We start from the raw sequence: 21,388 nt of genomic DNA, 5'->3' as shown, positions 1-21,388 counted from the left end.
AATTTGTAATTGATTGTAGGGAAAACTGCGCAACAGGAACAAGTATAATAGAGAGAGACGGGCTAGTTGGTGACTAATATAAGAATGCATCTTTAAACCGCGCTAAAAAGACAAGGGACGCGGAAGAAACTAACAGGACAAAACGAGGAACTTCCTGGAACCGCGCTCTGTCCTGTTAGTTTTTTCCTCGTCCCTTGTCTTTTTAGCGCGGTTTCAAGATGCATTCTAGCAATAAGAACATCCGCTGTGAAAATAGGTTACAGTATCCACTAAGGCACTAATTCTTGCATTTAAAGATGCCGCTCAGTAAGCTTACTGCGGTACGCGTTCCCAGTCTTCTTTCAGCATTCTCTGCGCCCTGGTGAGGCTTTCCGGCTGGCCGGCCATGGTCGCTTCGGGCGCGTTCGTCCTCAGTGCGACGGCGCTGACGCTGCAGCAGCTCTGGATTAAGCTGTGGACGGACGTGTCCTCAGATGGCGAGGCGAATGTGGACGCACACCGAGACTCCTGGATCAAAGTGCTGGTCGGATTTTGCGCATTCGACGGTGCGTACGCTCTTTGCTGGTGGTGGAACTCGAGGCGGTGTCGGCAGCTCAGCTGGCATCGGCAGTCGTGGAGAGTACGGTTAATGGTGAAATAAGCCGCTCCCCCTGTTAATGTCGTATGTGCATCGCTCAGGTACACCCGAGAAAAACACTCAAGTTTTTTTCTCTCTGAAGGCACGTGGTCAGGCTGATAAATCGCCCACGGCAAGCAGTGTAAAGGTGTGAAGATTGGCAACTGAATTAACCAGGCAGGAATGAAGACTCTGGCTATCTTACTTGTGCACCGTGTGATGACTTCTCCGCGCCTGCGATATGCGTTATCTCGTACAAAAGTTCCAGGGAAAAGCAACAATGACCGTACTGAGCATTCGCCGGTAAGCCGGCGCGCGCAGTACTAAGCAGCATTTCCGTCATCGCTAAAAAGCTCACAGGGATGAAGGAAACATTTCCACCACGCCGTACGTTAACCAACGCGACTGGTTGCTAAACGCTGCTTAGCTGTGGCGCGACCTTGATAAGGACATACTAGAAGTCAATCTAGCAGCTGTTTACTGCCGACTGCATTGTCACTTTTTAAGCAGGTTGCAGCAGCCAAATATGTATAAAAGCAACTAGCCCGGGCCTGTCCTTGAGCAGACAAGTGAAGAGAAAAGAGGGGCTCGTTATCCCATACACGAAGAAGCCGACGGTCACAGAAACCAGAGAAGCATAGATGATTTCTTTTTTTAATTTGTAGAGGTCATCAATGAGATGTTAATAACGTAATAATTTAAAGGTTAGAAAGCAAAAAAACCAACGGCATGCATCCGTTGGAATCCCAACACACGATCTCCGAATTTGGCGTCCAGTGCTCTACGAGCAGAGCTACGGCGACGGCTGTCAAATCTTCTGCTTTCGGAGGTAATATATGTAGTGTAACCGAAGCTTGAGAGTATTCACCATCACCATCCTCGATCACAGCGGCGGATGCAGTACGCCCTGTAGTACGTGCGAGTGCGACGTGAAACGTGAACGAACGGTGAGGGCAGAAGTTCTGCGAGAACACTCTTACACGCAACCTATGGCACAAAGAGTGGCAGAACCGAGGCCCGCGTTAGCTATTGAGCAGACGAGGCAAGGTAAATGAGCGGTTCGTTGGACATACAATGGTGGAATCCAAAAGTCACCGAAACCAAAGCAGCATAGGGGATTCTTCTTAATTTGTGGTGTTCATCAATGAAAGAGTAATTGTTTAAAGGTAAATTATTTTAAACCAGGATAAAAAACCGCGTGCCGCCGGTGGGACCCGGAACCCTTTTAGCGCCGCTCGCCAGGCCTCGTAGGCCTGGAAGCTCCTGTGTGTGCCTGTTACTCGCCGCAACTTATCCTTTTTTTCTCGCCTTTCTGTCGCAGTGCTGTGCCGCATCGCGGGAGGTCTGCTGTTGGCCGTGAGCAGCCGTCGCCTCTCGCAGAGGCTGCACAGCGAGATGCTGGGCCACGTGCTGGGCAGCCCGGTGTCCCTCTTTGACGCCTTGCCCCGGGGCCGCATCCTGAACCGCTTCTCGGCAGACATGGACTTCATCGACTCGCGGACGTTCCTCAGCGGCAAGCAGAGCGTGCAGAGCGTGCTCTTCACCGCCGCCAAGATCGCCGTCATCGCCACGCAGTCTCCGCGCGTGCTGGCTGTCGGGGGCGTCGCCGCGGTCCTCGTCTTCTTCGGCCTGGTGAGCACACGAGCGGGGTTGCTGCACCCTTGCGTCGAAGCAGCGGTCGCGTTTAACATAAGACAGAAGGAAGCTTTTCACAGCACTTAGAAGTCTTGAGGCCAACCAAACAACCCACCGTCGTCATACGCCTACTGCCTACATATTTCTTTGCGCTAAATGTTTGATCGACTTACATGGTATCCTGCATCAATACCTAGTTTTTGACCATCTCTCTCTTTATTTGCGGGTAAGATACACTGCTCGGAGGGAACATTTTCGTGCGTAACCACTAATCCGATGGGAACCAACCCCGAGGAACATCGTCCATTGTCTGTTCGCCTTGCGCGAACGCACCATCACGCGACACTGTCCGCTCTTCGTCGTCTTCTACGCAGCTAAAATCCGTGCTTTCGCACTTATTCGAATGTAGTAAACATTTTCCTAAGTTTTTACTCTATTTTGGGCTTTGCCACTTTTTTCTCGGTGTGAGGCTGCTAATGTAATTTATAGCGATACTTCGAGCTCACAAAATCCCGAATCCGCCTTTATGCGTTCGTTTTTCTATATAACTCGCGGCCCCTGAGGAAATAGAAAGAAGTTGGAGCGGCTCTTTAAAATGCAAACAAAATGAAGGCTTTGCAATTGAGGAAAAAAAATCCGGCAAAATCGCGCACAGCCGCATTCCGCCCACTTTCTTAACTGCCATGTAATGACATCGCAGAGAAAGACATCGCTATTACGGCAGACGACAAATACAAATCCCAACTCGATGTGTACATGAAGCAGGCGGGTAGATTCATTGTCAAGACCCTAAAATTTGGGCCTGTTTTGCGCAGGAACTCTAGACGAGGAACATGTCGATTGTAATGGCAGGGTGCCCAGCATATCTTATGGAGCCCATACGAATCAGTTGCACAAATCAAGATGCAACTTCCACGGGACGAATATACAAACGATGCAAAACAAGTGAATTGAAACAAGACCACGTCGTCTAGATGCAAAATCAAATATATGAAACCCCAGACAAAGGGATTCAGCCTAGAGGTTCCTCCTTAAAGCTCCTAAGTGGCCAAGCAGCGAAACATATCTGCGCGGCCTAAAGAATTATTGGTCTAATCGGAACAGCCATCATGTTTCCTTCTTTTGTAACTGTAGAATTCTAACTACGTTGCTGGAGAGAGCATGTAGATTTGTGAAATCTCAAAGCCGGAGTAGGAAAATTTTGCATTTTGATTTCCAAACCCAATTTCGCGCGAAACTCACTACACCGCAATAATTAAAAAAAAAATACGCATGTAGTCTAAGGTAAACAACCCGCCGCACACTTTTATCCGTGCAGAGGCTGGCCGTGGGCGCCTCGTACCGGGCGCGATTCTTCGAGAGCATCATGCTGTCGCGGCTGCTGGCCCACGTCACCGAGACGCTGGAGTGCCTGAGCAGCCTGCGCGCGTACGGCGTGGTGCGGCGCGCCTGCGACCGCTTCTGCCGCCTGGCGGACGCCAACACCCGCGGCTACTCGGCCTTCTGCGACACCTACAAGTTCACGCGCGTCACTTCGTCCACGTGCGGCTTCGTGGTGGTGCTCGCCGCGCTGCTGCTCAACGTCGTCTACGTGGACAAGTGGGACCCCAGCCGCATCGGGCTCGCCATGAGTTCCGCTTCCTCGGTGAGCCACGGGGCTTGGATTGGTTCCTCAGGGAGCGCAAGGGCATGCAAAGCAGGGTTCATGCACTCCGATGCTGGGGCTGTAGCAAAGGCACCACGAAATCAGGGGCAGAATTGTCACAGCATGTCGCAGGCAAGAAAGGGTCACTATTGGCTCGCACCTGTCCCTACGTCGCTATACGGTAGAAAAAAAATGTTGATCGGGAAGGATGTAACAGCGCTGAGGCGAGACCAGGGGAACCAAACGAACAATTAAGCTCAGACGCTGCGCAAGTGTTTGTCTCGTCTGAGCTCTCTTACATGCTTTCCGTCAACGCGCGCCAATCAACCCGTATCAGCCTTCTTCTCGAACAAAATTCGTCGTAATGGTGAAACTACCGAGCATGTTATCAGCACTCACAATTTTGCCCACTGAGTTCAATTTAATGCTCTAAAACTGGTAGACAGTATGCAGAGAGAAGCCTCGCACTTTGCTGACATTGGGCGCACTGAATAAAATCTGTTCGCAAGAAGCGAAAGATATACCGCGATGTTAAGGGACGCAGTTTTTATTTTCGACCCGGAAGCACAGCCTGTTATGCATGCGAACCATTTTCGTGAAGAAATGGCTGTATGTAATTTAAATGGACTGAAAATACACGCCGCAGTCGCTCATCGTATATTTTCGCTTTTTGCAAAGACGCGGTGCAACGAGCGCAAAGCAGGTAACGCACAACGCCATCCAACCAGCCTTCTGAATTTAGCAACGTATTACACGCTCTCAACATATTTCGCCTGAGTACCTACCGCATTTAAAATGAAATAGCCTGTGCTACGTGCTTAGCATTTGATCTCAAAAACCATCTGTTGTCCTTTAAACAACCACACGTTCAAAATAAGTCCTTAGAGGCAGGTACAGCGCTGCGATAACGTAATAAATCAGCGGTTAAAAATTAACGCTTCCGAAAGTTATTTCAGCTTCTTCCTCTCATTACAACCGCATGACCACTGCTCTATTGTGGTTCTTAACCACTCGAAAGATCATGCGCAACAATTTTGGACAAAAGCATTTTTGAACACCAAACCGTTTATGAACGCAATTTCTTCTTATATTGTAAGATTTCACTGTAACACTCAATATTCCCACAGATCCTCTTCGCAGGCTTGCATTTTCTTTTTGCTATGAACGTTTTTGCTTTCGTCCAAAATGTTCCCCATTGGTTCTCTATGGCAGCCCTAACTGTTCGATGTGATTGATGTAAACACTGCAAAAGAAAAATTTTGCTACATATCAGAATGGACCATTACCTTGAATAATAACGCGCTAGCGTTAAAGAGCTCGTGTCGCAGAAAAGCCGGTGTGGGCATTGTTGGCCATTGACGTTGGTGTCGGCGTTGTAGCACGAGAATCTCGAAGTAAAAAACCTCCTGGATATACGACGTATCGAATCCAGGTCTTCCAGATTGAGATACGAACCCGCGCAGAACACGGTTCGAAGGCTCGTTGCTTCGAACAGAATAAAAAGTGGACTTAGTAAATGCTCATATTGCTCACAGCGCAACAAAGACGGCACGAAAGACGGAGGTAAAGACAAACAAGCGCATTCATACCCAGCAATTCTGGAAAAAAGCATCTTTGAGCGCGAAACCGTTTATTAACGCAATATCTTCTATATTGTAAGATTTCACTGTAACACTCAATATTCCCACAGATCCTCTTCGCAGGCTTGCATTTTCTTTTTGCTATGAACGTTTTTGCTTTCGTCCAAAATGTTCCCCATTAGTTCTCTATGGCAGCCCTAACTGTTCGATGTGATTGATGTAAACACTGCAAAAGAAAAATTTTGCTACATATCAGAATGGACCATTACCTTGAATAATAACGCGCTAGCGTTAAAGAGCTCGTGTCGCAGAAAAGCCGGTGTCGGCATTGTTGGCCATTGACGTTGGTGTCGGCGTTGTAGCACGAGAATCTCGAAGTAAAAAACCTCCTGGATATACGACGTATCGAATCCAAGTCTTCCAGATTGAGATACGAACCAGCGCAGAACACGGTTCGAAGGCTTCGAATAAAAAGTGGACTTAGTAAATGCTCATATTGCTCACAGCGCAACAAAGACGGCACGAAAGACGCAGGTAAAGACAAACATGCGCATTCATACCCAGCAATTCTGGAAAAAAGCATCTTTGAGCGCGAAACCGTTTATTAACGCAATATCTTCTATGTTGTAAGATTACACTGTAACACTCAATATTCCCACAGATCCTCTTCGCAGGCTTGCATTTTTTTCTTTTCTATTCACGTTTTTGCTATCGTCAAAAGCATTCCCCATCGGTTTTCTATGGCAGACTTGACTGTTCGATGCGATCGATGGAAAAACTTTAAAAGAACGGTTTTACTACACATCAGAATAATGTATGTATAGAAAACTTTATTAGCGAGCGAGTTTGGACCCTTTAACGTCACAGGGCCACCGCACAGCCCTCACATTACGCGCATGTGTCCAGGCCACGTAGGACCATGACACTGGCACCCCGATTCACACCTAGATGTTGGGTATCCGGGACCTGCGATGCAAGGAGGACCTCCCATTCGTACCATGTTTCGATGGCGGGCTATCCCTGGGGGGGGGGGGGGGGGTCGGCAGGGCAGCCGAACAGGATGTGGTCCACAGTGGCGTGCGATTGTCCGTAGAGAGTGCACTCTGGGAAAGCAGGGCGGAAGTAGGATAGGAGCTGAGGGGTGGGAAGAGTTCGGGTCTGGAGTCGCCTCCAGCGTATTTGTTGGGAGTGGGATAGGCGGGAGTGGGGTGGGGGGTAGAGTCGACTGGCGACGCGTGGTTGTTGTTCTCAGAACGTGTGTGCCCGCTCCCTCGAGAAATCCGGGCTGGGGTCGCCATTTGTACGGCAAATAAGTTCTCGGGCTATGTTATCAGCGGCATCATTTCCGGGATTGCCAGAGCGAGCCGAGACCCACACGAGCTCAATACGCCTATCGGAATTTAGGGTGCACATTCTCAATATCTGCCACGCAGGGGGATGGACGCGTCCGCGGCCGAAGTTAAGAATGGCTGTTTTGGAATCTCTAACTATATCAGCCACATTGGTTTGGGCGATGGCTAATGCTATAGCAGCTTCCTCTGCTTCTGCCGGAGTACAGGAGCGGTCTATGAAGTGGGTGTGTTTGGGGGGAGGGGGCTGCTGGATGTTAAGCCGCAGCTACTGAACGGTCTGGACAAACACGCGGCGTCCACCCAGCGCATATCCTCTGCAGTGCCATAGTCTTTATGGAGAGCTTTGGCTCGCGCGACACGCCGGGATTGATGGTATTCTGGGTGGACATCCTGTGGAAGGGGTTTGATGATAAATGCGGCGTGCATAGCGCAAGGGCGAGAGATTAAGTCTGTAGCGTGTGCGGGTATGCGAATTCCCAGAAAGTCCAATATACGCCGCCCTGTTTCCGCGCTAGCCAAACGAACGTACATTGTTTATAGATGTGCCTCTGTAAGTTCTTGTATCGTGTTGTGTGTTCCTAAGTTTCAGAGCCTCTCCGTGCTAGTGCTCTTTGGTAGACTGAGTACTGCTTTGGTAGTCGTGCATTAGAGCATGAATTTTATCTATCCGCACAGGAGAGGTTCAGGTAAAGAGAGGCGTAATTAATGCGACTAAACACAAAGGCAAGCAGCACCTTGAGATTGTCTACTTCGTCTAGACCAGCTCGTGAGTGTGAATGACGGAATAAGTTGACTGTATTAGTGCTTTTAAGGCAAGGTTGTTTTTCCCCGTGCCCTGTAAACGAAGGCCAAGAATGCGGAGAGTAGGTGTTTGTGGTATGGGAGTGTCATGCAGATAAATTGTGATGGGGGCGGTAGGGACACGCCGCGGCCGAATTATGAGGAGTGCTGACTCTGTTGGGGAGCATTCAAGGCCAATGCTTCCTGCGTGGGTAGCGATAGCGGTGGCTTCTTCCTGAAGGGACGATTCTATGTCGCCATCTGAGCCGTATGTGGTTCAGACCGTTATATCATCCACATGAAGTGTGTGCCCCAAGTGCGGAATGCGGATGAGAGGTTTCGCCAGGGGAACGAGGGTTAGGTTGAAAAGGAAGGGTGATAATTCACTGCCCCTTGGGGAGTGCCAATGTTATAAAGTGTGAAAGAGGGGGTCTGTATATCATATATATGCAGGGAAGCGGTGCGGCCGTTCAGGAAGGCCAGGATATAGTTATCGGTCTTAGGCCCTAACTGCAGCTCCTGTATGCCCTGCAGGATGGCGCTGTACGTAACTTTGTCAAATGCTTTGATGAGCTCTACTACCAGGATTGCTCTGGTGTGATGTAAGATGTCAATGAGGATAGCGTGTTAAATCTTCAGCAGAGCGTCTTTTGCTGGGAGCTGGGCTCAAAATCCTACCATGCTATGGGGATAAAGTCCATGGGATTCCATATGTTGTGTGAGACGGGTGAAGATGACATGCTCAAACAGTTTGTCCAGGCATAAGTCAGCGATATGGGATGAACATTTTCGGTATTAATGGGCTTATCGTGTTTAGGGATGAAAATTATTTTCCCGTGCTTCCATTCAGCAGGTAGCTCCAACGTTTCCCATGCACTCATTGAAGTACTCTGTGAGAAGGGAAATTTCTGAGCGTGGCATTTGTGATTTGGCCCTCACCAGTGGTTGAGTTCTGGTGCTTAATGATGGCTGCTCTAACTTCAACCTCCATAATGGGGGCGTCGAGGCAGGGTTGATCGAGGCCTATGAAGTCGGGATGTGATACTGCTTGGCCCACAGCGGTATAATTCGATTGAAGTTGGTGTAAAAGCGCTTGGCGGTTATATCGATTTTGATAAGTAAGTATTTTGAATGTAAAGCGGGTTTGCTTTTTAGATTGAGTGGGGTCTATCATATGTCGTAGAATATTCCTGGCCCTGGAGGAGGAGAGATTACCTCGTGATTAATTTGTCACATATATGAGCCAGTTCGATTTACTGAGTGCGGCACTGTGCTCTTCTATACGTTTGTGTAGTTACGCCAGTGTTAGCTTAAGTTCCGATTATGTTTTTGGGTTTCCAGCCATTGGAATACTCTTCTGTGCTTGTAGCAGGTGCGCTAAGCGACTATCAGCAACGGCGGTCTAGGGAGTGTAAACTAATATTTGCGTAAATGCCTGGACATCCTGTTTCAGCTCTGTCATCCATGTGTGGAGGTTAAAAGGGGATCCGAATGCTTTGGCATCTCTGTGCTTTCGAAGATTATCCCAGCTAGTTATCCGGACACGGATAACTAATACTAGACTATTACCTGCAATGTTCCCACAAGAGTGTCTTGCAGTTTTCCAATTTTTAAAATTTTTGCCCGAGAAAGCTGGTTATGATGAACATATCTGTGAATATACCGGGTGTTTCAGCGAACACTTTTAAAAATTTTCGACAATAGATTTTGCGGGTAGAAACATGGCTTTTACAGAATAGTATTACCAGTTTTGGCGGGCACCAGAAAACCGGTGAATCGTTTTAGGCAGTAAGGTGGTTAACTAATTTTTAAAAATTAACTTTTTAAATTGTAGAGTTAGGCGCCTAGTTGCAATTAGAGATTTGTGGCTAGTCGTTAGTAATAGCCATATAAGTTTTTAGAATGACCATATATGGTAACCGTCGACGGCCCTGTCGAACGACGCTTGAGTGTCCCCGTTATTATGCACCCCTCGAGAGCCACGGGGGAGTGGACAAAGGCGCGGCCACGGCTGAAGAAAGAAGCAAAGGCTTTAAAAGCGGAAGCCGACGGGAGGAAGGAGGAGAGCGATCGGGGCGAGTGGACGAGAGGGCCGGAGACGGAGCGAGGCAGAAGTCTGGGGCTGCGCATTGACCTGAGCCCGGGGTCTAGCCGTCGCTAACGTTCGACCTTCGCCAACGCGCCTCCACGCCTGGCAGCTCATCCAACAACCAGCCGAGAACGAGGGCAGCACAGCCACGAAGAACTCCCAGCCCGGCCGCTGCAGACAACCAGCCATTCATCGAGCCCGTGCCACACCACGCTGACTCAGCCCCGGCGACGACGAGCCGAGCTTCTGTCTCGTAAGCGGCATCGAACCAGATGCTCTAATTAGATCACTTCAAAATCATTTTGGAGTCGGTGCATCAATCTCCTCATGCCCAGTGTGGACCCAGGGCCATTTTAAGAAACAGGTTCATCACATGGTGTCAGAAGTGGGGTCCACACTTAAATCATTGGGCAAAAGCTGGACTGCACCCCCGGCGAGAGGAGCTTGAGGCACTGACTATATTTGGCCTAATATGGAAGAAGCCCACTCGAGTGCACAGCCCTTTGGGGCAAGCGTACTTGCATTAGCAAACATGGTGGAGAGATTAACTGGCGACGGTCAGGGGCCGTCTATTGTTGAATTTTTTGACATGTTGGAGCAGGTGTGCAAAATGGGCGGGTTAACTGATGCACAACAGCTGGGAATGGCGAAATGTCGCATGTCACGGGCAGCACATGATTTTGCCTGGAGAGATGAGGGAGTCAGGAAGGCGGGCACGTTGGCTGAATTTAAAAAGCTAGCGTTTAAATATTTTGACAGGGAACCTTCTAGCGTAAAGCTCAGGCGGTTCCTCGACGCTCGGCAGAAACCGGGGGAAGACGCACGCGCGTTTGCCTCCCGCCTTCGCTTCCTTGGGAACGAAACCCTAGCGCGAGAACCGGGGCCTGATAGTTCGAAGCAAAAGCACGCCAGAGAGCTGCTTCTGGAGCAGATGACGTCCCAGTTCATCACTGGCTCAATTGAGGGATCCGGTGCGCAGGTTTGTTCTGTCTAAGGCGCCGTCTACTTTTGAAGGAGCGGTAGAGGCAGCTGTAGACGAGGAGCGTAATGAGTTGCTTGTCTCCAGTGAGGAGAAAGTGCGGCTTGTAACAGAGCCAAAAAGTGCAAGCGCCGACGCGGATGTTACTCAGTTGACCGATAGGCTAGACCGGCTGGAGGCACTCCTCGCGGAAGGCCTACAGTTAAATAACAGGGGCAATTTCCGGAACCGTGAAAGGAGGCAGGTTCGCTGTTATGCTTGCAGAGGGTACGGACACGTTGCCAGATACTGTCCCGAGCTAAACCACGAATCTGGTACGCCAAATGGGCAGCAGCGCGCGCCGACCAACACGGGGATGGAACAAAGATATATTGTGCCAAAAAACGCGTAGAGTCCCCCGCAGCCGAGCCGGTTGGGGGGGAGAGCAGTAATAGCTGTGCTATTGTAAGCGTTTTTGGAGAATCCTGCCCGATTGCCAAATTCGTGGTAAACGGGGTCACTTGCAATCTGTTGGTTGACACTGGCTCCCGGATAACGCTCCTTAAGCAAAAGTTTTTTGATCTGCTGACAAGGAAGGGAGACAGGCAGGTGCATGAGGCCCGAGAATCTCCGAAAGTAAGATAAGTGGGCATCACAGGAGCTGACCTCGGCACGGGAGGACTGTACCTTTTGCGCTTCACAATCGGGAACGAAAGTTTTGACCATCCCAGCTACATTTGTTCCGATGCTGTGTCGTTGCCGGATGGTATATCGGGCCTCGTAGGTCAGGACCTGTTACGGCAGCATGGCATCGATCTCATATTAAGCCAGAACTGCCTTTCCTGTCGCGGGGCTTTGGTCCCATTAGCAAATCGAGAGGCCGAGTACGTTGCACGAGTGGACTATGGGGAACAGAGGGCGAAACAGGGCTCGCTAACACACGCGGGCGTTAGTGTTAGGACAACGAGAGAAACAGTGGTGCCGCCTCGGTCAGAGATAATCTGTGTGGGAGCGATGTCAGCTCAGATTGATGAGGGACACATAGGAGTCGTTGAACCTATAGAGGGGCTCGCAATAGGACTGAGTGTGGCGGGCTGTTTGGTCACGGTTGACTCAAAGAAAAGGGTTCCCGTCCGCTTATGTAACTACTCGCAACAAGAGCTTCACCTGCCGAAAAACAAAAACATAGCTACATTCTCCACGGCTGAGGTAGATGAGCAGGGTACCCCGATTTGCACTACGGGCCTCGTCAATGAAAGGAAAGGAAAAGAAGGGAACCTGCAGTTTGACCTCTCTCACATCGACTGCAAAGAGCGAGGAAGAGTTGAGGGTCTCCTGCAGCGCTACTCGGATGTGTTCGCTGCATCGAAGCTAGACCTGGGAAAGTGCGGAGTGATTAAACACCGCATTACGACTGGCGACTCGCCACCAGTGTACCAACGGGCTTATAGAATTCCCTACTCACAAAGAGAGGAAATGGATAGGCAGGTCCAAGAGCTAATCGACAAAGGCATTGTTGAGCATTCCAAGTCGCCGGGGGGGGGGGGGGGGGGGGCACCGGCACTTCTAGTTGAGAAACCCGATGGTTCATTTCGACTGGTAATAGACTACCGGCGATTGAATTCCATTACAAGGATAGATCCCTACCCGCTGCCACAGCTGCAGGAAACCCTCGCGCAGCTTGGGTCAGCCAAGTATTTTACAGTTGTCGACCTCGCATCGGGGTTCTGGCAGATCGAAATGGATCCAAACGATGTCGACAAAACCGCATTTAACACCCCGTCTGGCCACTTTCAGTGGAGACGCATGCCGATGGGACTTGTTAACAGCCCTGCAGTCTGGCAGAGAACTGCGGACGTAATCTTGGCCGTTTTGCTGGGAAAGAGGTGCTTTGTCTACATGGACGATATAATTTAGAGCAGCACCTTTGCCGAACACTTGGAGGCCATTGAGGAAGTGCTGGTCAGATTGCGAGCTGCTGGCTTAAAATTGAAACCTTCAAAGTGCCAACTTCTACAGCGGCAGGTCAAATACCTTGGACATATCGTTTTCGCAGACGGCGTAGAACCTGAAGCGGGAAAGTTAAGTAGCGTCCGCGACTTCCCTAGACCAACTGGAGTTCGAGGCGTTCGCGAGTTTCTTGGCTTAGTCGGATACTACCAAAGGCATGTGCGAGATTTCGCCCGAATCGCAAAGCCACTGACTGCACTAACAGCAAAAAACAGAGTTCGTAGGGTCGGAGGAGGCAGAGGTGGCGTTCGAAGAACTAAAGGAAAAATTAATAACCGCTCCCTTGCTAGGATATCCAAACTTCAGCCAGCCTTTCATTGTAGCGACTGACGCCTTGAAGTTTGCAGCGGGTGCAGTGCTGTCTCAGAATTTTGACGGCAAGGAGCACCCTATCGCGTTCGCGAGCCGGCAATTCAGTCCAGTCGAGCAGCGGTACAGTGCCACTGAGCGGGAGTGTCTTGCAGTGGTTTGGGCCGTGCGGCACTTTCGGTGCTACCTCTATGGCCACAGATTCAGGCTAGTGACCGACTGCCAACCCCTTAAGTGGCTTCTAAACGTGAAGGATCCGAGCTCGCGCCTCGCACGCTGGAATCTGCATCTTCAGGAATACGATTTCGAGATAGAACACAAGCCAGGCAAGGTGCACACTAACGCGGACGCATTAAGTCGAGCTAACCTGGTAGGCACCGTGAATGAGTTTTGTCCGGCCATAGATACAAACGATCTCCGCACCGAGCAGCGAAAGGACAAAGGGCTAGAGAAAACATTTCATGCCATTTCTGGGGGGATCGCCCGGGATCCCGACAATTGTTACTTTGTTGACAACGAAGGAACCCTACGAAAGCGCACCCGGCCTACGCGGTCAGGAAGGAAGGCTAGCCAGGTGTGGGAAAGAGTGGTGGTACCAAAGTCAATGGTGCCGCACGTCTTGAGGGTTTTTCACGATGCCCCATACGCGGGCCATTTTGGAGTAATGTAGACGCAAAGGAGGTTGGAGCGCTACTACTATTGGCAGGGCATGCGTTCAGATGTTAAAGAGTACTGCGCTAACTGCCGTTCTTGCCTGGAAAGAAAAACTCCGAAAAACCGCAGGCCGGCCCCCCTTCAGGAATTCGAGGAAGTCTCGACGCCTTTTGAGAGGGTTGGCATGGATATCCTAGGCCCACTTCCGACTACAACAGGAAACAAATATGTACTGGTGTGCGTTGACCACCTAACGAAGTATGCTGAGATAACAGCACTGCCCGACCAAAAAGCAGAAACTGTGGCACGTGCCTTTGTAGAAACAGTGGTTCTGCGGCACGGCGTTCCGCGGCAGTTGTTAACGGATCAAGGGTCAAACTTTGTGTCGAGATTGATGAAAGATGTGTATAACCTTCTGGGAATTGACAAAAGACCGACCACCCCTTACCACCCGGCTTGTAACGGTGCTGTGGAGAGGCTTAATCAAACAGCAAGCAAACTGTTATCCCATTATGTTTCGCGAGACCAACAGGATTGGGACCTCTGGATACCGTTTCCTGTTTTTTTTTACAACACGGCGGTGCACGAGAGCTCCGGTGACTCCCCTTTCTACCTCTTGTACGGTCGCGACCCAGACACACCGAATGCGGTGGTTGATGGACAGAGACGGGTGCCATACGGGTCACTAGATGATTATCGAGCCGAACTGACGTCTCGATTGCAAGTGGCCCATGACGTAACAGCCGAAGCATTACGGGAAGCAGCCGACAAAAGAAAAAGGCGGTTCGACACTAGGGCTAGGGCGGTTCCTTTCAGGGTGGGAGACCGCGTATACCTTGAGTGTGTGCAGGTCAAGGCAGGGCTTGCCCGTAAGTTAACGCCCAAATGGAAAGGACCTTACCGCATAGTAGAGCAGCTATCGCCGGTTAATTTTCGGATTCGGGAGATCGCAGGGGCCTCAACCGCTGTGGTTCATGCTAACCGGTTAAAGCAAGCACCAACATGCTCGCGTCTTTCTGAAACGGCTGCCTCCAGGGAACAGGAGGGGGAGGATAACCTTCGCACGGAGCCCGCCATTGTAAATAACCCTGCATTGCAGAAAAGCGGTCAGAGCGGCCGGCACAAAAATTTCAGTCCATGTGATGAAATGGAACACATCATGCAGTCGCAGCTCGGAGGCGCCCTTCTCGAGGAGGAGGCATTCCAATCTGGCAGACATATTCCAGCCGCTAGGTACTACCTCCGTAACCGAGTAGTGGACAGGGAGGTACCTCGCTAAGACTACATTTCCTTGTTTTGTACATTACAAGTGCGCTTCGTTTAGTTTCATTTTTTGTTCGTTCTCTTGTTTGAGATGTTGTACATACTGTTAATTATGGTCTTATATTGTGCACTCGAGTGGTATCTACGGTGAAGAATTGTTCTGAAACTCCGCTCTGGCTCGGTGCTCGTGGGGAAGAAAGGAGCGACTTGTGCGGGATACTGGCCCGAACAGCGCGGCGTGTGTGTGTGCGCGTGTGTGTGTATGACGAATTCCTAATGTTCAATGAACATTCCTTTTAAGAAGGAGCGGATGTGACGATTCGTGCACATGCACCGGTGCCACTGCGAGCCGGTCAGTGACTTTTCCTGGAGACGGTTGGCCGCGCCGTCCTGGCGTCGGGTCGCAGCGGAGAGACATGACCATATTTGGTTGTGGCGGAGAAACATGACCATATATGGTAACCGTCGACGGCCCTGTCGAACGACGCTTGAGTGTCCCCGTCATTATGCACCCCTCGAGAGCCACGGGGGAGTGGACAAAGGCGCGGCCACGGCTGAAGAAAGAAGCAAAGGCTTTAAAAGCGGAAGCCGACGGGAGGAAGGAGGAGAGCGATCGGGGCGAGTGGACGAGAGGGCCGGAGACGGAGCGAGGCAGAAGACTGGGGCTGCGCATTGACCTGAGCCCGGGGTCTAGCCGTCGCTAACGTTCGACCTTCGCCAACGCGCCTCCACGCCTGGCAGCTCATCCAACGACCAGCCGAGAACGAGGGCAGCACAGCCACGAGGAACTCCCAGTCCGGCCGCTGCAGACGACCAGCCATTCATCGAGCCCGTGCCACACCACGCTGACTCAGCCCCGGCGACGACGAGCCCAGCTTCTGTCCCGTAAGCGGCATCGAGCCAGATGCTCTAATTAGATCACTTCAAAATCATTTTGGAGTCGGTGCATCAATCTCCTCATGCCCAGTGTGGACCCAGGGCTATTTTAAGAAACAGGTTCATCACACACCCTTTCCAAGCAATCTATCAGGTACTGTTGATGCGGGTTCCAGACTATGCTACCATACTCCAGAATTGGTCGGACTAGAGTTTTGTAGGCTTTAAGTTTTACTTCAGGAGGAGCCTTGCCTAATTTTCTTCGTAAAAATCCTAGTGTTTCAAACGCTTTTGCACATCTGTTGTTAATATGTACATCCCATTTCATTGTGCGTGTAAGTGTTACCCCTAAATACTTAACAGTGTCTGTTTGGCTGAGAACGGACCCCCTAATGTGTAGCTAAACCTTAACAACGATTTTTTATGACTTACACTTAAATACTTACTTTTTTCTGCGTTTATTTTCATGCCCCACGTTTCGCACCAGAGAGCGATGTTATTTAATGACAGATTGAGTTTCCATTGATCCTCGACTCCCCGCACGACTGTGTAAATCACACAGTCGTCAGCAAAAAGTCTGATTTTCACTCCATTGACAATACAAGAGCTAACATCATTAATATATATAAGGAATAATAAAGGTCCCGGGACGGATCCCTGCGGTACACCTGAAATTACTTCGAGGTTCTCCGATTCATTATTATTTATAACTACATATTGGGTGCGATTTGACAGATAAGCTTCTATCCATGCTATTACTTCCGAATTAATGCCAATGAGCTTTAGTTTGTGAATTAATTTACAGTGCACAACACGGTCATAAGCCTTAGAAAAATCAATAAAAATGCTGTCAACTTGTTCTCGGGAATTGATTGCTCTCGTGAAGTCATGCGTTATTTCTAATAATTGCGTGACTGTGGACAGCCCTTTTCGGAAACCGTGTTGCGTCGGATTCAATAAGTTGTTTTCTTCCAAGTAACTCATAATTGCTTTGTTAATAATGTGCTCCATAAGCTTGCAACAACCACTTGTAAGCGATATTGGTCTGTAGTTGTCAACTACTAATTTGTTTCCGTGTTTATGAATGGGTATTATTTTCGCGCGAAGCCAGTCAGCAGGGAGCGTGGCAGTTTTCAGTGACTCGATGAATATAGTATGCAGGAAAGGGGATATCTGCTGCGCATATCGGTTCAAAAACAGATTTGGGATACTATCTGGGCCGGATGATTTTTTCGTGTCAACCTGCAGAACTAGGTTTAGTACGCCTTCCTCAGTTATTATTATCTCGGGCATCAAAGAATCAAAAGTTGTCTCAGCTATGCTTACCGCATTTGTTCGCGTGAAAACTGATTGGAAGTACGTGTTGAAGGAATTGGCTATTTCGTGTTTGTCCTCGACGACTATGCCAGCAATTTCTAATTTTCTGGTGTGGTCTCTTGGTTCCGCCAAATATCGCCAGAATTTCTGCGGTTGTGTTCTCAAGAAATTTGCTAATGTGTCGGTAAAAAATAACCTCCTTGCTGCCCTGATCTCCAACCTCAGTTGACTTGACAGCGCAACCACCTCTAATCTATTGCCTTTTCTTTTTCTCTTTCTACGCAATTTTCATTTCAGGTGAATTATTGAACGTGTTAACCACGGAGCTTTGCGTTTAATTCTTTTATGTCTTGTCGGAATGAAGTTGGATTCGCAGTGCGCAATCGCATTCTTTAGTTTTACCCACAGGCTGTTTACGGACACTGGTCCTCGGGATTCTCCGGTTGAAAAATCATCTAGCGCTATGTCAAGGAAGTCTATTACACTCTCATCTTCAGCCCTGCTGTAGTCTTTCACTGCTTTCATCGAAGAACTTTTACGGCGTTTATTATCCGCGCTGAAGTTACAGCATGTTAATACAAGCATCTTGTGATCAGAGATACCTTCTTCTATTGTTATTACTGGATTTAATGATTCTGACAGGAAGGCAAGATCAAGAATTGCGTGGGAGTTTCCTTGCACTCGAGTAAGTTCTTTAACAATTTGTGTCAATGAGAGACTGAACATTTTATCTAGGAGCCGCTCACAGCTATGCACTTCTTTATTTCCAATCGTCATTGTATCCCAATCAATTCCCGAGAGGTTGAAATCCCCGCTTATCAACAGTTTAGTCCGGTCGTTGACTTTGCTATGTAAGAAGTCATGCATTTTCGTAAGATAATCTTCAGTCTCCCCAGGACGTCTGTATATGGCACCTATTAATATCGAAGATTCGTTAAATCTTAAATTGCACCAAGTACTTTCATGATTAGCTATTCCGGGGTCTTGGTGGAATGTCAGACTTTGTTTAATGGCAATCGCCACCCCGCCTCCCCGGCCATCACGATCTGAACGAAGTAGCGAGTAGGAGGGAGGGATTATTTCATGATCGTCAATACTGGAATGCAACCATGTTTCTGTGATTATGACCACATCGGGGGAATACAACAGCAAAAGTTCTTGTAATTTGTCATTTTTATTGACAATGCTTCTGGCATTAAAGCTTAAAATTGTAAGTTGTGCTGTAGTATTCTTGTGTCAGTCCTGCTCACTTGTATTGCCGTTGACAGTGTTTTGTTTTCGGTTCACTAGAATTCGCTTGTTTTCTGTGTCGTCCCACACATACATATCATCATTAACCTTGAGTTTGTTAAATACTAGGGCTACCTTATCGCCTTTCGAGCGCTCGATTTTAGATGATTCCCACAACTTTCGACGCGTTTCTCGGACACTTGCCGAGAAATCCTCTGATATCGATATGGTACTGTCTTTCAACTTGAAGCAATTGCGCAATACTTCCATCTTTTCGGCAAAATCGTAAAATCGCAGGATAACTGGTCGTTCACGACGGGCATTTTTAGAACCAATTCGGTGAATTCGTTCTACAGAACGGACCTCGATGCCCAGAATGTCTTTAAATGTCTCTTTTATGACTGCTTGTTCCAGTGCCGCTCTATCTTCTCTAGCGCCTTCCTTTAAACCGAAGATGACCAAGTTATTCCTTCGACTACGATTCTCTAGATCGTCGATTTTCCTGTTTACTTGTGTAAATTCTTTTTCCATGTCGCTGACTGCTTTCACGCATTCTTTTACCCTTTCATGGTCTTCCCTCAATGTGGCGAGTGATGCTTCCATTTCGGTCAGCCTACGCTCCACACATTGCAAGCCATTTTGTAAAGTAATTTGTGACGCCCTAATCTCTGACACCATAGCGTGTATCTCATCCAATTTATCCGGCCGGGGTTCTCCTCTACGTCACCGCTGAGCTTCAGCAACAGTTTGGCTACACAGAGCATTTCACAGCAACAGCACAACAAGCACTGCGGGCTCGGCAGCACAAGACCAACGCAATTGCTCTTTACAGATTTGACATTGGACCATTTGTCACTAACCTGAAGAACGAAGAGCACACAATTTAGCATTGTGCGTCGATCGGTGCCTCCGAGCCCACTGAGTCGTCCGCTGTGCTGGATCTTTCTTTTAAAGGCTTCCCACGAAGTCCCGGAAGACGCAGTTGTCCCGGATGTCGCACCGAAATCGTGTTCCAGCCGGGGGATATCGTCCACGTGCTTCTGCGTTGTCGGCTTTTGGTGCCAGCATGATGACCGGGCGGAACATTGCAGCGTGTCCTGTTGAAGTTGGTAAAGTGTATCTGCCCGACGGTGGCGGAAAGATGCCATCGCCGGGTGAGCCTACCGCCAGGAATACCTGAAGAACGAAGAGCACACAATTTAGCATTGTGCGCCGATCGGTGCCGCCGAGCCCACTGAGTCGTCCGCTGTGCTGGATCTTTCTTTTAAAGGCTTCCCACGAAGTCCCGGATGACGCAGGTGTCCCGGATGTCGCACCGAAATCGTGTTCCAGCCGGGGGATATCGTCCACGTCCTTCTGCGTTGTCGGCTTTAGTGCCAGCATGATGACCGGACGGAACATTGCAGCGTGTCCTGTTGAAGTTGGCAAAGTGTATCTGCCCGAGGGTGGTGGAAAGATTCCATTGCCGGGTGAGCCTACCGCCAGGAATACCTGAAGAACGAAGGGCACACAATTTAGCATTGTGCGCCGATCGGTGCCGCCGAGCCCACTGAGTCGTCCGCTGTGCTGGATCTTTCTTTTAAAGGCTTCCCACGAAGTCACGGATGACGCAGGTGTCCCAGATGTCGCACCGAAATCGTGTTCCAGCCGGGGGATATCGTCCACGTGCTTCTGCGTTGTCGGCTTTAGTGCCAGCATGATGACCGGGCGGAACATTGCAGCGTGTCCTGTTGAAGTTGGCAAAGTGTATCTGCCCGAGGGTGGTGGAAAGATGCCATCGCCGGGTGAGCCTACCGCCAGGAATACCTGAAGAACGAAGAGCACACGATTTAGCATTGTGCGCCGATCGGTGCCGCCGATCCCACTGAGTCGTCCGCTGTGCTGGATCTTTCTTTTAAAGGCTTCCCACGAAGTCCCGGAAGACGCAGGTGTCCCGGATGTCGCACCGAAATCGTGTTCCAGCCGGGGGATATCGTCCACGTGCTTCTGCGTTGTCGGCTTTAGTGCCAGCATGATGACCGGGCGGAACATTGCAGCGTGTCCTGTTGAAGTTGGCAAAGTGTATCTGCCCGAGGGTGGTGGAAAGATGCCATCGCCGGGTGAGCCTACCGCCAGCAATACCTGAAGAACGAAGAGCACACAATTTAGCATTGTGCGCCGATCGGTGCCGCCGAGCCCACTGAGTCGTCCGCTGTGCTGGATCTTTCTTTTAAAGGCTTCCCACGAAGTCCCGGATGTCGCAGGTGTCCCGGATGTCGCACCGAAATCGTGTTCCAGCCGGGGGATATCGTCCACGTGCTTCTGCGTTGTCGGCTTTAGTGCCAGCATGATGACCGGGCGGAACATTGCAGCGTGTCCTGTTGAAGTTGGCAAAGTGTATCTGCCCGAGGGTGGTGGAAAGATGCCATCGCCGGGTGAGCCTACCGCCAGGAATACCTGAAGAACGAAGAGCACACAATTTAGCATTGTGCGCCGATCGGTGCCGCCGAGCCCACCGCGGTGGCAACCGCCATCTATGTTGTAGAGATGAAATTAAATGCGAACAGCTTGCGCTGAGGTGTGCTAGGTGGTGTTATGACCGCGTTCAGTTTGAGTTCGGTTTTATGGAGTTCACAGTTCCAAAGCGACTCAGGCTATGGACGCTGTAGTGGAGGGCTTCGATAATTTCGGTGACATGGGGTTTCTTAACGTGCAATGACATCGCACCGGGGTTGAATTTGGAGGACCTGCAGATGAAACCTTTGAAGACGTCAACTGGGCCGAACGCGGAGCCCGGTGATAACACGATGGTTTCGCCCTTCCGGGCAGCAGCGGGTGCAGCAGCACCCTTGCGGACAGCTGCACCCACCGCGACCTCTTCAGGCTTCAGACGGGCAGGCAATGGCAGCTGGACCTGTGTGCATGTGTCAACCATTGAGAAGTCACGGAACCCGTACCACCCAGGCGCCTGTGATGTACGCGTCTGTGTGCTGTTGTGGTCCACGAATGCGACGCCAACGGAAACGCGGACCTTCATTACGGCTTCTCTTTGGTTCTTTTCTCTTTCACTCCAAACTTTCTCCCTTCCCTCACGG

At 49.9% G+C, this 21,388-nt stretch overlaps 1 protein-coding gene across 2 annotated transcripts in view; it reads left to right on the top strand.

Moving 5' to 3' along the window:
* The window catches only part of LOC144116082 (multidrug resistance-associated protein 1-like), a 207,216-nt gene that overhangs the window by 162,538 nt on the left and 23,290 nt on the right, over nucleotides 1-21,388 (top strand). For both annotated transcript variants that reach the window (XM_077650741.1, XM_077650740.1), the window contains 3 exons: nucleotides 335-545; nucleotides 1,938-2,248; nucleotides 3,570-3,896. In XM_077650741.1, the coding sequence (XP_077506867.1) occupies nucleotides 335-545; nucleotides 1,938-2,248; nucleotides 3,570-3,896 (849 nt within the window). The remainder of the gene's footprint in view (nucleotides 1-334; nucleotides 546-1,937; nucleotides 2,249-3,569; nucleotides 3,897-21,388) is intronic.

Source organism: Amblyomma americanum, chromosome 1 (genome assembly GCF_052857255.1).
Source record: "Amblyomma americanum isolate KBUSLIRL-KWMA chromosome 1, ASM5285725v1, whole genome shotgun sequence".
Lineage (NCBI taxonomy): Eukaryota > Metazoa > Arthropoda > Arachnida > Ixodida > Ixodidae > Amblyomma > Amblyomma americanum.
The sequence above is the reverse complement of the archived record's forward strand: the minus strand, read 5'-3'. Positions and strand labels throughout refer to the sequence as shown.